Source organism: Epinephelus lanceolatus, chromosome 16 (genome assembly GCF_041903045.1).
Source record: "Epinephelus lanceolatus isolate andai-2023 chromosome 16, ASM4190304v1, whole genome shotgun sequence".
Lineage (NCBI taxonomy): Eukaryota > Metazoa > Chordata > Actinopteri > Perciformes > Serranidae > Epinephelus > Epinephelus lanceolatus.
The window spans coordinates 24,677,015-24,694,982 of NC_135749.1; the positions used below are offsets into that span (position 1 = coordinate 24,677,015).

Genomic DNA, 17,968 nt, shown 5'->3' on the forward strand with positions numbered 1-17,968 from the left:
GACTTTACCTGCTGTATCTTTTTATATAAGAGGCTAAGGCGGGATTGGTTGCCAGAATAATTTGGTGCCTTGTTCAAGGGCACCGCGATGGTAGTTGCTGGAGTAACAGAAAGCTACTCATTTACTGTGTAGGCTAATTGTCAAAATCCCACTTGTTTGCATGACTGAGGTAGATAATTTTCTGAACATAGACAGGCTTCAGTGAAGAAGGGCATTTAGTTTACTCCCACACTGCATTCGGTATGATAAAATGAATGTGTGAGAGCTCTTATTTGCATCAAGCCTATGCTTTTAGACCATGCAGGGGTGTGGACAAGGGCTGGGTTCACCTCAGACTGGTGCAGTGTGTTTCATAGCCCATAATGCAGACACTATCAGCAGCTTTTGTTTGAAAAACTTGATGAATTACAAAGTTACAGTCCCTCCTCGTTTTCAGGAGCTTGTCTTGACATTGCAACAATGTCAGTCTCCTTTCTCATGCGGGGAGGTGGTCTGTGACCCTTCTGGCTCCAGGTGAAATTCATAAAACCACCTTTGCTCCACCCGAGAGCAATGCCGCGACTCTGTTCTGTTGCATTGAACCTTTTACCCGCCTGCACTCTGTTTAACATACCCTTTCTCTCCTTTTATCCACTATAGTTCACTTTTCCTCCTCAGTCGCTCCAATCTCTCTGCCTCTTTATCTTTCATCATCGCTCCTCTGCTGTCTGCCTCTGCATTTCTCTAATGTCTGGCTGTCTTTTCTCAGCTCCGCCATGCCTCCATTCTCTGATCCTACCCTTATCCTTACCCCGTCCCCCTCTCTTTTTTTTATTCAAAATTAGACAGATGATCCTGACAGTCCTCATTAATTGTGTATGATAGCGTTAAGTCTCTAAGCACTCAGATGGGTCACACCGTTTGGAAGACGGACGAGCGCATATCGGTTAATGTGACAGTTTAGAGCCTTTCTGCTTAGACCAGTCCAGCTGCACTCTCCCTTTTTATTCCCCCTTTCACTCCCATCCACCCTCCCCAGAATCCCCAGAGGACGAGTGTCAGTTGCTCTTTCTCCTGAGCTGTAGATAAGGAAGGCAGGCTTCTCTAATGTGACAGTCCATAACAACAGCGGGCTGTCAAGACAATAAACCAGTCTTTGTTGCCATAAGGACAGTGACTTAAGTGCATTTTTTGTTAACAGCTTTTGACAGTTTTAGTTAATGATATTTTCATAATGAACAGCTATGTAATGCATTCTTGAATGCCAATTTAGAGGAAAGTGCTGATAAATTATGCATAAACATTTTTCGCCATCAAGCCAAAACTCAATGCAGGCTTTGATCTCAGTTGTCTCTGTAATGTTTTGGGGACCTAGGCTCTACCACAGAGTTCAAAATGGCTAATAATTACAAGAGTAGTTTTGTAAATGGCAGGATACTGCTCCATTAGACAGAGTCCACTCCTCGGAGCCGAGAGGCAGGACATGGTTGATTTTCATTGAAGTAGATTGGTTGATGAAGCTTAAGTCTCCCAGGCACCGGCTAATTAGAGACGCGAAGACCTGAGTTTATTAGCGGCGAGGCAAAGAGCATGGACTGCGGCTGCAGTGAGCACACATCAGGGACATCACTCACACGTTTAACATAGCCTCGTTTTTTACTTCAGTCAGCCAGTGCACTGCACAGGGCCCTAATTGGATCTGCTCTCGTGTATAGACAAGACAGGGCCACGAGGCCTCGTCTGCTCAGGCCCCAGCTTTAGCTGAGTGGAGGGTAATAATAATAACTTTTCATTGAGGAACACTCTACTCTACATGCGAACAAGTCTTTTATTAAGCAAAAAGTGTCAAACAGTTGCTGGTTCCAGATTCTCACATGTAAGGTGCTGCTGTGTTTCACTGTTAAACATAATTGTAAGCTCAGTATCATCCATTGTTGAACCACTGGTCAGACAAAACACGCATTTCAAAGAGTCCACCTTTGGCTCAGAGAAATTGTGATGGGCATTTTTATTTATTTTTGGACATTTAACAAGCCAAATGGAAAAAACAAATCAGTTGGCTGTACAAATATGTCTTAAAGGGGAACTACGCCCATTTTTTAAAATTCATACATGTTGCTCTTATGGGCTAAGAAAATCCAAAAGTATTTGTAAACATGAAGAACTCTCTCCCAAACTGGAGCACTAAAACTCAAATTTGTGATGTCATTGTGGATAAAGTGCGAAGCTGCTCCACAGACAATGAATTGGGGTTGTCGATGACACCATATTTTCTGTTTCAGAAATAAAAAACAATACAATACAATACAATAAAGCTCATTTGGGTATAAAAAAAGAAAACATTATGTGGGTCCACGACAGGGTGCTCCCATTCATTGTCAGTAGTGCAGCTCCAGACTTTATACTTGATGACATCTCAAGTTTCAGACAGGCTATTTGAACGTATTGGGATTTTTGATTTAGGTTCTGCTCCCCTTTGCTGCAGATCTCTAGTTGACCTGAATTTCAGCATATACATTGATGACTGGATGAGGTGTGGATCATTTGTCTTGTCTTGTTTTTCTTAGATGTAAGCTATTGGCTCTAAAGAAGTGTGTTGGTAAAGGTAAAAGTCTGTGTCTCAATCAATAGTACTGATAATAATGCAGCTTGTTATCTTTCTTCTGTTTGTAATGCTCAGAACTGTTGTGTCCGTCGAAAATAGTTTCTCCCTTGTGGCACCTTTCATGTTTTTTTCTCTCATCTTGCACGTTGTTTTCACTCTTACCATCACCATTTGTAGGCATGCATCAAAACATTATATTTTATTAATCTGCCAGTTAATTTCTTGATTTGATTAGTTGGTTGGTTCACAAAACACAAGAAAACATTAAAAATGTATAAAGGTCATCAAATTTATTTTCTCAAATAGTCCAAAACCTAAAGATATTCATTTTTACAGTAACTGTAAGATGAGGAAAAGGGTAACAAAAACACAACGATTATTTTCAAGTGTTTATAAACTAATGAAACCACACACTTGACCTTTAAAGATGATCAAAATAACTGCTGATTAATGTTCTGTCGTTTGACATCCCTCCCATGCTATATTTTGCTCAACCTCTCCTTCTCTTTCCCCCCTCACTCAGGTATACCCGGGGTTAATGGTGACAGCTGGCCTCATCCACTACGTGCTCAACCTGCTCCACATCACCGTCCACATCCGTGACGTGTGCGTCTTCCTGGCACCGGTGTTCAGTGGTCTGACGGCCATCTCCACCTTCCTGCTGACGCGGGAGCTGTGGAACCAGGGCGCAGGGCTGCTGGCGGCCTGCTTCATCGCCATCGTCCCTGGCTATATCTCTCGCTCCGTCGCAGGCTCTTTTGACAATGAAGGCATTGCCATTTTTGCCTTGCAATTCACCTACTACCTCTGGGTATGCACGCTCGGCACAGTGTGATATTAGATAAACATTTCATTTTGATGTGGGTATATACCTCTGATATTTTGTTTTATGGTCAGTTTGAAATTCTGCTTTGTTAAGAATTAGAATAAATCTGAACATGTGCTCGCTCTGTATTTTTACCCCAATTGTGAGCACTCAGTCTGTTCAGTTTTAGGGGACAGGCTTTGTGTAGCCCTATTTTCAATCTTACTTGGCCTCAAACGTTGAATTATTTATCCAGAGGCTTGAAAGGCACACTGGGCATCTTTGCGGACCATGTGGAGCCCAGGAAATAGCATGCTGCACTGTAAAACCTTCACAATAAGATGACCTTTAAAGGTAGAATTGAAAAGATCTCAGGTTAAAGGGTGAATGGACCCCCTCCCAATTTACCATCCTTTTTTAAAAAAATGCACAAAGTAAATACAGCAGGTAGCCACAGAGCGTCTGACCTTGTTGAATTTGCTCATGGTTGTCAGCAAGGTCAGATTTATTTTGTATATAACAAAAGTATTTTTCCTTCAGTGATTTAAAACATAATTTGTCAAGGTTATGCAGGAAGACCTTAACAGAACCAATACATTCCACAGACGAGGAGAGAGATGTTTGCAGGGACCACAGTGCACTTTTTGCAATGGTCTTCCAAAGTCCGCGGAAGGAAAGAGCTTTTCAGGCTGCAGGATGTATGAAACAGACTTTTCACTGTACCTCAGTGTGTCCACTGCTTTCAGTTGCATCAGCAGCTGCCTTACAGCCCCACAGCTATCTTACTATGAAAACCTTGTGTGTGTGTGTGTGTGTGTGTGTGTGTGTGTGTGTGTGTGTGTGTGTGTGTGTGTATGTGTGCGCGTGAGTGTGCTTGCTTGTCTTTGTGTGAAATTGAAGAGCTTGGCTTTGCCAACAGTTTTTTCATCATCCCTCTTCCTTCTTGTTATTGGAGTTGACCTTGACAAGTATTGAGGAGTTTTTCATTCTGTATTGAGCTGTACCCATTCAGTTATACATGCTTCATTTTTTACTTTAAAACTCAGAATAAGAGCGATAATGCCAGAACAGAATTCATGAGAAAACTAGAATTCAGCTGCGGCCAGACAGACATACACACATTCCAGGCTTCCACCTGGCCAAAAATAATGAAAATGTGAAAAGGAAACTTGTGATAGAGAATATTTCGAGCTTACCAGTTGAAATTGAAGTAATCAGCTCCTTCTGTTAAACCAGGTTTCTTCTGACATTAAAGAGGTCAAAATCAGCAGATTAAGAGAAGCGCAATACTCATATGAATTGCAAAGCAATGTGCATTTAAGATACAGTAGATCAAGGAGAAGCCTTTGAGAGAAAGTGCCTCAGTTCCACATTTCACCTGACTCAAGTGCCATAAGGCTCGTCGGTGCATTAAATAGCTTAAGTGCAGTTTTTGAAGATCGAGAGAGATTCTGAACCAAGGTTGGTAACTTTGGGGAAAAAGCTGAGTGACACGAGCTGTTTCTGGCTGGTTAAAGGCCAGACAGGCTGCTGCATTTTGGACCATTAGGAGACAATTTTACCATCCATGCTGGCAGTTCTGGACTTCACAGACATGGATTTCTAACATTTGTACATACTGGGAGAAGAACTGCAGATACACTAAATGTGTGAATATCACTGCCTATCATTACAGCGCTGTGGGCATATTTCTTATTTATACAATACCCCGTCATCTCAAGGAGTCTATAAAATGATTTCTGTTAACAAAATTGCCTCATGTTCCTGTAGACTGCAGCGAAGGGTAAGAGGTTACAGGGAAACAATTACAGTCATCACTGTGAAAGAATTTCACACCTGCACAGTTAACCTCTGAAGGAGCAGGTGTCAAATGAATATGGACATTTAAAGGGAGTTCAAATTTAATATTGTTAATTCTAGCGATTTCAAAGAAATCAAATAAAAGACTGAATTGATTGAAAGGAAATGATTTTGCAATTAGCGACTTGCACAGGCCTTATTTTTAAAACTGAACCTGAAAGGAGCCAGCTGCCTTCAGCTTAAGGCCTTCTCCCAAACATGCAGACAGCAGTGAAAGAATGACTCTAATATATAATATAATTGGCACGGGGGATGTCAGTGGTTACTGTTGATCAGTTGCCTGTCTGGAATATTTTTGACCAGTTATGCATGTTGAGCTATAGGCTAATTTTGCCTCCCTTCAGTTTACTGCATTGCACACCACCCAGGTCTGGTGGAAGCTAAATGTAGCTAGCAGCACTGGCCATTCAGTGATTTCTGCTCGTTACGGCATCCCAACCCAACAGTGTGGCTGTGGAAAAATTGTGCCCACCATCCTATCTACCCCCAGGTTAATTGTTAGCTCAGTTAGCACAGTTAGCAGTGTCAGCACAGCCAGTGGTGCTAACATAACTAACTAAAGAGGGCAAAATGAAGCTGTTTATTCACCAGGACTACCTGGGGGTAGACCGAAGGGTAGCTACCATGTATTCACAGCCTTGCCAACAGAAAATAAAACAAAAGGCAAGACATTAACAACACGTAACATTCAAAGTTCACCACCTCTAAATGGATAGCACTTTAAAATGCAGTGCTAAAGCTCAGTGAGTCAGTGGAACATCAGACTTAAAGGAAAGGCTTCTTGTGTTTCATGTCATTTTGCATTTTTCCCCCTTAAAAATCAAGCAGTTTTTAAGCAGCTAGTGGGTGTTGGACTGTCTAAAGCAAAATTAACCAAAACTGAGATCTTGATACTTGGCTGTAAACATTAGTTTTTGACTCTCCTCCAGTTTTGATGCTATGTAGTCAGCACTGTCATTAGCTATCTTTATCTTTGGCTTTAAACGATACATCAGACAAATATTAAGAACAGAAATTACAAGATTTTTTTTTATTCTTTATAATTGTTTTATTCCTCTCCCTACCTCCTTCTGTCTTCTTCTTTGTATTGCTCCTGCTGCTCAGCTTACATTGGAGCGTGACTTTTATTTTTTCTTAGTGTGGAAGCTTTGGGTTTTACTAGAAAAGATTATTACATGATAGGACGCCACAAGCCTTTTGGAACCAGAGGAGACTCATGCAAATAAGCCAATGAAATCTGATGACCAACTGTAGCTGCATAGTTGTAGGGAGATGCATCATTCATGTCTCGTGCACATCAAGTGTAGCAGAGTTACCGAGATAAGACGGGCAAATAAAGACCCAGTTTTATTAAAACTACATTGATAATTTTTTCATTATACCCGCGGCGTTCAAACATGACCGCCTGCAGCTGTTAAAGAGTACCCTCACAGCCAGAAACAGAGCAAGACCCGCAGGAGTCCCACATTTATGCAGACATGTATTCGGAGGCCATATGATGTTGCTCATCAGCATTCAGTATAAACGTTGTGTCTTAGCTGAGAGTCACTGCACAGCACACAGGAACAGATTCAGGCTACAGTTAAGCATTAACCATCCACACAACAAATGCAATGGCATGTATTCCTGATCGCCACGGATGTTTAATTAGTAAACACGGATATCGAGGTTGTCCCTTGATGTTATTCACATTGCCTGTGTGTGCATAAAGATGTCTCTTAATAAGTGACTTTAAATGAAACGCATAGCTGTTGTCATGGACGCTGCAAAACTCTTGATCTACTGCTCGCCAATTAACAAATGAAAATGGCGGTTAAAAGTGAGAAGCAGCATCAAAATTTTGTGCTTTTTATCTTCACTTAGTTCTTTTGGTTTCCATTTTTAATTTGAATTTGTTTTAATTTGAACACTAAAATGAAAAGTTTTCTGTCTCCAGGTTCAGTTGATATATAATTAAACTGTCATGTCACTTCTCAATGATAAAAACCTTCACAGACACACATTTATTGAAAGGCAATAGCAACTTACGTTAGACAGGCTGGTGAGCAGGAAAACTGTTACTAACAGTCTAACTGTCCTCATCCGAGGAGTTTCAGTAAGTGAACAGGAAAGAGTTGCATTATGCTTGCCACAGGCAGCGAGCGATAACAGTAGCTCGTAGGCTATTTGTCCAATTTTCATTTTACCTTCAAGGTGTCGATTTCTCTTTATGCTTGAGCATAAAAACACGCTGCATGGTGGAAGCTTTCATCCAGGTAAAAGCAGTGATGCAGGTGTTTCGTCATGCCCTGCCTCACTGCTGTTTGCCACAGCCTAACAAGCTTGGACGTACAGTCGCCGCGGGGTTGGAAAGGAGCTTTTATCTGTCCGAGGATTCAGCCATCCCCGCTTATGTCACTTTGTCAAATCGTGCATGGATGCATGTCCACATGTGGTTTCATGGTAGTATTAGTCACTAGGCTAGAGCTTGCGGGCAACTCTATGGTTCATTTTTGTACTCGCGTTCACTATCCCTGATCTGGCAGTGACCTACAGTTTGGTGTCCAGGTGGCTGGCTGAGCGCGGCTGTTGTGTCTACAGTTTAAGTACCAATACAACACACCTGGCTCTGTGTCTGTTTGCCAGCTCAGCAGAGTGAAACCAAACAGCTGATAGTGTCAATGGGGGAGTTTACATCCTTACACATACAGTGCACATATGGCAGCCAAACACACTGAGGAAATGTATATTATGTACTCGTGTATACAGGCTTTTATTGTAAATGCATTTATAGAAAATACAAACCACATAGAATTTGAAGTCACTGGCAGTTCAGAGAGTTTTAGAAAACATTTTTCATCTGTTTACTCTGTAATTTAAACTAGAAACTAGTGCTGACATGATGTCAGATTTTCCGTACACAATTTTGGCCAAAAGTGTTCATGATAGTAATAATGAAAAAAAAAAAATACTATCATGATATCATTGCTGCATGATGCACTTTGTCATCTGATGATTCATCCTTAACTTTGTTTGTTGTGCATTTTGTCTCTTTTTTGGCAAATAAATTACACTCAAAACACAAGTGTGGGGAGGTGGAGAGAGAGTCTCTAACCATAGCTGTAAAAAGAATGTACAAAAAGAGCAATTGCACTCAATGGATAGTGAAAAGGCAACCACATGATACAGGAGAGGGGGACAAAGCAAGAATGGAAAGAAAGAGGCGCTGGATTATTTTCATGATATCGTCATATGTGTATGGTAATATTTCATTTTTTAAATATTGTGGTTGTCATCATTATGTCAATCCCAGTATATCGCATCACCCCTACTAGGAAGAGACACTGAAACTGTTGAGGCCAACAAGACCAATGGCTGAAATACAAAGGGCATGGATATGGTGTGACACATCTGCTGCAGCATGCCCGCAGCAGAGCGTGTTGATCATAATCAGCTGAAGCTGCTACACTGACCACAGATGCCATGCAGGCACTTTATTTCTAGGTGTGGCTCCACAGCCCTCCAATGATTAAAATGATAACCAGAGGCAATGCAACGCAGCAGAGCAACCCTGTCGATGTTTTTACATTTCACATTAAAATAAATCAATCACATCAAAGCCTCCTGTAGTTAAAATGATCCAGTTAATTAATTCAGTTCCAGTAAATATAGTTACTCTTCCAAACCTTGCATATGCAGCTGCATTATCACTTGGCAAATCTCAATATGCGCACAGTAAACTTGACACACAGCCACATGCTATAAAGATTAGGTTTGTGTAGCAGGTAAAAAACCTGGCGTGACTCCACCTACGTGACCATTTCCACCAACATCCATCAACATTGAACACATTGAACATTTAATTTATGATCAGATGGTGACAATAGAAAACTCATGTGTGACTATACCAAAACAAATACGGACACCCATCAGGACACTTTGCCTTGCTAATTTACTGTGTATTGGAATTTTTGCTGAGAGAGCAAAGGAACAAAAGGATGTCAGGAATTTTAGTTGATGTGAGGCATATTAAGACAGGTGGGCAATGAGGACTGCAAACTCTGCAGAGCTGCAGACAAGTGAACTGTGCAAAGGGTGAACTGCAGGTGAACTGTCTCTGCATTGAAATCCGGATGAACGGCATTATGAAATAATACTGAATTGCATTTTGAAGAAGTACTCTCTACTCTTTTTTTTCTTTCAGATAAAGATTACTCTTACTCACACGTGATGTTGACTCTCCCAAATGGTGTTTAAAATGATATTAATAAGAATAATGAGTAAATCATGGCAGACGCCCAAATCATAATTTGTCACATCAGTCTCTTTGTGTAGATGGGTAGCGAGACTAGAGATGTCAACATTTAAACATAATTGGTTAACGGCTGTGAATCCTTTTGACTGTGTATGCATGTTGGTCTATAGGTTCATTTTGCTACCTCTGTTTACTACACTGCGCACCAGCAAGGTCTTGTGAGAGGTAGTGTTGTGCTCATTCAGTAATCGCCGCTAGTAACGCCATCACGACCCAACAGTGTTGCTGTGGAAATGGTGAGCAAGGGGCCCAGTTTTGAGCCGCATATCCCCTTAAGCATCGTCAACTAGGCTTATGTTATTGCTCTTAGGGTGCATTCACACCAGGATAGTCCCGGGGACTCTGTTTGATTGGGTGGGGAAAAACTTCACACCTTCATTTGGTTTGGTTCACTTTCACACTGCACTTTTTAAAGCTGACCAAACCGCCTGGACAACATCACGCAGTTACAACAGCTGCTCGTTTGGGGGAGGCATTTCCCGAAACGACCACTGACTAGGAAGAAAAAAAGCACGAGGAAGAAGAAAACCCAGCTCATCGATTGACCAGGACTGAAAACAGAAATCTATCACCTTCGGCCAGCTTGGTCACCACAAAAACACCAAAATGCACTGCGCTCTATGTCACTTCCTCTCTTTGGTTCGCTAGATCGTCCGTTTTGCATTTCCCACTGTAAGCGAACCGCACCAGGGTTCACTTGCAAGTGAACCGAGACCCTCAGTTTTCAAGCGGACCAGGGTTCGCTCGTTTAGTCCGCACCAGAGTTCGAATGAGCGTTGACACCACTTCAAACGAACCGAACCATCCGTGGAAGCGGACCAGGGTTCATTTAAAACGGACCAAATAGCACCAGTGTGGATGCATCACCACCATGTTTCTAAAGCAGTTCTGTCCTGGTAGCAGTACTAGCTCTAAATGTGAATAAGTGGTGGTGCGAGCTAGCTCCCACCCAAGCCCAGAGATGTGCAACGCAGAGTGGTCAAGGTTAATGTCAGCTAACCAGCTTATACTGGAGGGTGGGCAGTGGACATTAGGTTTCCTCATGTTAAAAAAGTCAGCAGAGACACCAGAAAATGAAACAAAAGACAATAAATTATTCATATTTATCATAAAACATTTAAAGTTTACCACCTCTGTATGGTTAGCACTTTGGAATGGAGTGCTAAAGCTCACTAAGTCAGTGGAGTGGAGGACTAAAAGGAGAGGCCTCTTGTATTTAATGTCATTTTGCATTTTTGTCTCTTTAAAAATGAACCAGTTAGTCAAAGGTTAATGGGTGTGGGGCAGCTGAAGGTAAAGTTAACTGATCTCTAGTAGGTACATTTCTTATTTTCACAGCAGGTATTACAAAACCTTTTAAGGAACATTTGGCACCTTTAAACATTAACAACAGAGCCTTCATCCTTTCCCATCAACTGCGTTTTTTTCTCCCAATACATCCGAGGTGTGTTCCTCCTATGTCCATATGAAATCATTTTTAACTCTGCAGGAGTCTCCAAAATTCACCACTTAACTTTTCAGGACTCATCCCAAAAAAAAATCCTGTCACCATAACCATTTGTCTCACACCAGGAAATGTGTATTAGGGTGTGTTAGGGACATCTGTTTGTCTCTGCGCTATTATAATGGCCTCTTGTCATCTTGTGCGTATGGACAATACATCTCCAAGTGAGGCAGGTGTTCCTCGCAGCAGCCACTTTCTCTTAAGGTGATGTGTCATCAGCGAAGCAGTGCCATCGAAAAATCCCTTTCCGCTCACCTACTACCTCTCACGTCCTCCATTCTGTTTGGCAGGGGCCCTGAAAAACAATCATCCCGGCCATGCTCCACTGCTTCCCATTATCAGTCTCATTTACCCACATATGTCTTTGCGTTTTCTTTTCCTCCCCTCCGCCTTTCTTCTATCTCTTCTACCTTTAATTGTCTTTGTCTTCTTTTGTCTCTGCCATTGTTTTTGCTCGAGCTGTGTTTTGTATTCTTCCCTACTTGATCTTCCCACCTTGCTCTCCCTTCCTGTATCTCATTATTGCTCGTCCCTTTCCTCCGTGTCTCTTTACCCCCGTCATCTCCTCCACGTGGCAAAAACGCTCTCTCAAGTCTCAGCCCAATCTTCATTATCCGACTCCTTCATTTTATCCGCTAATAACCCATTCAACTCCACTCGCTTAATCTCTGTGTTTACCCCTTCCACCCTTCCCAACACACACACACACTCCCATAATCTATAATTGAATCCTCTCACACCCAGGAGAGCTGCTCTTTTTAACACCACAGCTCTCCGTAACATGAATACACACACACAGAGTTGCACTGCCTCCCTCCCTTGCTCCAACCCCGTGCACCATGCCTACATTGTTGTAACAGTAATTCCACTCTTTCTCTCGGCTCACATTTAATTAGCTGGACTGGTATCACACTGTGTGACTTCTGTGTCTCGACAAAGAGATCGGAGGCTGGGAGGGCAGTTGGGAGTGGGGGTTGAGGCACCAGTGGCCACATGCCCCTGAATGGACAACGCAAGGCTGCACGCTAGCTTTGGCTCGGCTTGAGTGGGAATATTGTCTGTGGAGAACACAGCAGCTTGCACAGTGACTGTTGTCATCCTAATCTGTCATCACGCTTGTTTTCACTCTTAAACAAAAGAAGCAAAGTCTCAACATGGAGCCATTTATAGGGAAAGTGTTTTGGAAGTTGTGCCTTTGGCAATGTACGCTCCGCTGCCAGTTCACACCTAGCTGAAAGTAATGTAGTCTAATACAGCAGCCCTGCAATAAATCCCATCTTCATTCCTCTATGATTTATTGCAGAACTTTTGTGCTAGACTGCATGAAACAATAAATATACGTACCTCTATGTGTTAAAACTTAGATACACTTTTTAAAAAAAACTGTCTCTTTACACTGAATTTACAGGTACCAGCGAGATAGCTGAAAAACAGTATAGGGGCTTTAATTGTTGCTGAGATATGGGGTGAAAGATCAGACATGTGCTGTGGATGGGATCAGTGTCATTGACCAGTGCAGGTAATATTAAAATTACCCCATCTCCCCCAGAGAAATGCATCTCTTCTAATGGGGCTTGGGTCAGCGTTTCTTGGAAAAGCAGTGGGTCTGTGCTGTGGTTAGGTTTGAGCGCTGTTTGCATTTCAGCTGATACAATTACCTGGACTTCAGTACCGGTATCTTCTCCAGTACTTTACTCCCTCTGTTGCAGAAGTGTTTTGCTCTGTCTCTGTATTCTTCTTCTTCTTCTGTCTCTGTATTTTTCTTAGGGTTAGGGTTAGCAATTATGTTTCTCTGCTCTTTTCTAATGTCATGTAGTGCTGCTTGTGTGTGTGTGTGTGTGTGTGTGTGTGTGTTGGGCTGTGCGATATGGAAATTCATATCTCTGTATTTTCAGGCTGAATGGCGACACTACGAAACGGGCGACATGTTCATTTACAAGTGAAAGCCACATTTGAGACGTCACAGGCACTTTTATAAAGACAGACTGTGATCAAAATAACATGCAAAGACAGGTTTTTTCCCCTGTTTGAATATATGCAGCACAAAATGTAAAAATGATATAGAATAAGTAGCAGGGCTGTACGTTAACTGTTTGCACACAACACTGGAGCTACAGAGGTTTAAAGGCTTGCAGCACAGGACACAAAACTATAACATGAGTATAAAGGTATCAAGTAGGCCTAAATCCATTTTGGTTTAGAACCATTAAAAAGTCTTTGTGGGTGGACTTAAAAGTTATTTTCCATGGCCTTTCAAATAAATCTAGTGCTGGAAAATTATTTCAATATTTTTAATTATTTAAGCTACTAATTGTATTTAGGCACATAGCATCAACAGAGAGACCGAGGAAGGGAAGGAGTGAGAGACACTTTGTCTTTGTTATATATGTCTGTGTATGTTGTATATGAAATGTCTGTGTTGTCGCTGCATTTTTTTAAAAACACTTCTGTCGCCTGCATCCAGGCACTGTCTCAATGTCACAAAACAGACTACAACTACCAAGAAGAACAGCGATGTGCTAAGATCCACCTCACACACAAAGTAGCAGCGCTGGACTGCACGTGTGCTGCTGCCATAATTTGATTCATCTCACAGACTGATTTAGCGTAGCTTGTTCAGCATGTAGACCGATGTGGCACTGTATACTAACTAACAGACAGATTAAACACAGGAGTAGCTATGTGTCTCTGAGTGTTGATGGAGCTGTGCAGAGAGTGTGACAGAGGAGAGCTGGACACTGGTATGCTTATGTAACACAGCTTGACCCTATATTGATATAAATGGTATTGTCTCAATCTATATCTTGCTTGAAAATATATCGATATATCGTACATAGTCGGTATATCGTCCAGCCCTAGTGTGTTTGTGTATGTGAAATAAGTATGTGTTGAAACTGTCGCTGCAGATCAGCGCTACAGCAATAGTGTCGGCTCACTACAAAGCTGGCGAAGCTGTCGCTGGCCAGTGGAGCTTACCAGTTTTGGGACATGTTACATTGTTTACGCCTCCCGTCTGAACCCGGCAGCTCTGTGGATCTCCTTTGCCAGCTTCACTGTCTGTCTTGGTTAAAGTTAGGAAAAAATTGTGATTTGGGTTAAAATGACAAATAGATCTGTCAGATTTGACACCTATTGATTTAACATGAATTAGTACTCGGTAGTGCTGATGTAATTCAGTCTTAACCTTAAAGGTTTGGTATCCAACCTTAGTTGTGTTGGCTAGTACATGTCATGTCGACACTTCAAGGTCAGAGGCAGGTAGAGTTAGGGCAAAGAGATCATGGTTATGGCCAGTGCTAGTCAATCACAGCACAGTAGGAAGGGACCTGGCAAGAAAAGTTATGGGATCCATAACAACACCTTAAACCATGCAGAGCAGCAAGGCTCTGGAACAGCAAAAGTTTCACCTTCCTATAGGAGACAGATAATCAGGTCACCACAGACCTACTTACTGTGGCCCACCTCAGCACAGAGGGAAAGCACTGCTTAAGGACAGTTTATTTTTGAGTTTCTACATGCACTCACAGTATAAAGCGGTGTCTGTGAGTCTATCTGTGAGTTAATTAATCCAGGAGTCTGTCTGTGAAGCTCTGCTGGGTATTCAGGCGAGGCGGGACCACCTTGGTCCAGCGATCATTGATTCTCCCTCATCAGCAAATCTCAGGCATTATTGGATGCGATCAAGCTTCTTACCAAGCTCCTCTCCCCCCCTTTGTCACTGGTACTCTCCCTGAGTTTGACACTTTTGAAAGCACACTGTTAAGTGCATCTGTGTGTGTGTTTACTTGCATCTTTGTCATTATCTCAGTGTGTTTTTGAATGTTAATGTGTACACTTGTCTGCTTTATCGGCCTGTGGCAGGGGAAGGAGAGCTTGTTTACAAGATGTTTTCATTGGTCTAGTCTGAACTGCTCTCCCCTCATCCGCTCTCTCACCACAGCTGTCTGTTCTACATCTGCTATGATCATTAAACTGCTTTTTAAAGGCATGCTATGCAGGAATTGTTGGCTACTGTTTGTAAACAGTATTACTAGTGAAAGTGAAAGCCAACACCAGCTTTGTCTGCTTGGCATTCTGCCTTGCTGTATTTGAATTTGTCAGTGCTGTGTCCTCGATTTTCAAAGCCTTCTCTGAGATTTGTGTGGCTTACGGTCTTCCACCTGGTCACTACCTTTAATAAAGTCTGGACTTTCCTTGCGCATTGTGCCCAGGAACGTCCTGAGCATATGAAATTAAGAAGAAAACGAAAATATAGGCAGAGGGCAGTCTCTTGTACACCACCACATACTTCTAGTGGGACGTAGGTGATGAATGGGAAGGATTTCTGACTCGATGCACAAAATATGATTTTTTTATGCGTTATTACAAGTTTATAATACACATTTTTATGTTACATTTGTCTTAAAAATGAATTTATACTTCTACGTCGAATCGTCACCGTACCGTACGTATATTTGTTTGGAAAATGTGTTTAATATGACAGTGTTTTGTCGGTGAATCTTGTGAGTTGTAATGGAGCCAAATTATGTGCCGTTACCTTTGTTAAATGTTGCTGTTTTCCCTGGCTTCATATGAGAGGAGGAAAAGTTTGCTAGTTGCTAGGCTAATTTATACAATGTAAAATGCCATAGGCTTGTGCTAAAATCATTAGCATGTTGTATTTGTGAGGAAAATGTTCCCAGAAAAAGACAAGTGCTTTGTCTGTGAATGCTGCGAGTTATAGTGAAGCTGATTTGTGGACTTGTGTTTGAAACTGTTGCAATTAAGCCATGTTTGTGTTTTAGAGGTGTAACTGCAGAGTGACACAGACACAGCTCCGCACAAGTATAAATGCTCACAACAGTGAAGGCCACGTGCATAGGCCACGTCGTAGGCTCTGCATTGAGGTGACGCACAACAATAAATCACGCTTTAGTCTTAAATGTGGTGAATCACAGTATGAACAAAACTTTCAATAAGACTATGATGTTTCAACAACTACTAAAGTGAACCCGCCTGCACTCAGTCCAGATGCCATCAGGTCATCTTTGACAGAGAATATGCATCCCAGGGTGCTTTAGTTTCTACTGTCCCTAATACACAAACTGTGGGTCTGCATGTCTAATTTGATGTTGATGCATATATGGATATTTATTTATAACACACTGCTGTGACTCTCCCTCTCTCTTGCAGGTGAAATCAGTGAAGACAGGCTCAGTATTTTGGACCATTGGTTGTTGTCTCTCCTATTTCTACATGGTGAGAATAGCACACACACTAACACTGACACAAACACATGTTTTTTTTTTTGTTTTTTTTAGCTCAGTGGGAATTATAAATCAAGATTAGATTATGACTTGTTATTCTCATCTTTATTTTTTCATGTATAATTGAACTACACTGTACTCTGCTTTTATAGGGTCTTCTTATTTTTTATTTGACTTATATATTGTTTGTGTTTCTGTTTCACTGCTTTACAACCAACTGCCCTTTTGTGAAAACAACAGACCACAGAGTTACGGTTGGGTATAATGTAGATGTTGATCAATTCTGGTTCCAGTTTCTCTCTGACCATTTCTTGTCCTATTATTTGGGTAAGAGAGGACACCAAAGTACTGTTTATACAAAGCAAAACTCTGCCACAAACAATCATTCCACACAAGCAACAAGGGATTTTGTAATTCTTCTCAGTTGAAATGTAAGAAGAAAGACTCTGTATTTTGGCATTCACAAAGAACTTTCACTGGTTTGTACTTTGTCCTTACTCGATTTGAACACGCTGGCACTAACTGATTTTGCGGCACTATGATGACAAGAGTGGACATCAAAAACGCTGTGCTCTCATACACTGCTGCAGGAAACGCTTTGTCATTTTAGTCAGACTTCTTCTCAACTATGAAGATATTGCCATGTTTTGCAACTGTCTTTTGTAACGTAGCTCTTGCTCTGGTCTGCCATTTTTTAAACACTTTGCCTTTCGGAGTTCTCTCAACAAATCCCACTTTATATGTATTTGGAGCTGGTTTCAAATACATATCTGCTTCTTGGTAATTAACTCCTGAGATGGTAGTGATGGGAGCGATTGTCCTGTGTCCAGCATGGACATGGCCAAGGCATGGCAAAAAAGGAGGAGCAGTCTCGCCAGTGTTGTCTGCATTATTTATGAAGTCAGGCACAAGCCCATCAGGGGATTGATGAGAGAGATGAGATAAAAAGACGATCCGGGCTCACTGCCTCAGCGACAGATTGTTTGCATGTGTGTGTGAGGGAGCGTGAGCGCCTATGAAAATCTCCAGCTTCTTGCTCATTCCTGGCTAAATCTCTGTGGCTGGCAGTGAGACAGATATCAAATGAAACAGATTACCGAGATCCAGCTTCATCGATCACACTGGGCCACAGCGTCCGAGGGGGCGTAGAGAGGATTGGGGAGATAGGGGACTGATGGAAAGATGAATAGAATAGGAGACCAAACAGAGAATGGAGACAGGCAGAGACAAAGGGAGAGAGGTGTGGAAAGATAAGGGGAGAACAGGATAGACTGGACAGAGACGGAGAGAAATGCAGAACGATAAGACAGGCGAGAGAATATGTTGTGATGTGTAACTTCCTCACTGTCCTCGTCAGAAGGATCGGGAACATAGAGTCTCCATGCTTCGTTCTCCTTATTACCACTTTCTCTCCTTTACACCCCCCCGTCAGCGATGTGATGTTCCTCTGTACTGCAACCGCAGCCCACCCACTGTTGCAGATGAGTCCTCCAGCAGTGAGCAGCCAACTAGGCTTGTATGTCTCCATCAGCACCACCAACCTCTCAAACGCCCCCCCTGTCTCCTTCTGGTCCAGCACACAAAGTGCCGTATCCACTCGTTGACCCACCCATACCTTTTTTTTTTTTTATCACCTTATGCTGTCACTTTAATCAGGATATAGCCGAGGCTACAT

The 17,968-nt window shown here is 42.0% G+C and overlaps 1 protein-coding gene across 1 annotated transcript in view; it reads left to right on the top strand.

The window, feature by feature from the left end:
- The window catches only part of LOC117263646 (dolichyl-diphosphooligosaccharide--protein glycosyltransferase subunit STT3B), a 118,195-nt gene that overhangs the window by 59,858 nt on the left and 40,369 nt on the right, over positions 1-17,968 (top strand). The window contains exons 3-4 of the mRNA XM_033637232.2: positions 3,108-3,395; positions 16,220-16,285. Of these exons, the coding sequence (XP_033493123.1) occupies positions 3,108-3,395; positions 16,220-16,285 (354 nt within the window). The remainder of the gene's footprint in view (positions 1-3,107; positions 3,396-16,219; positions 16,286-17,968) is intronic.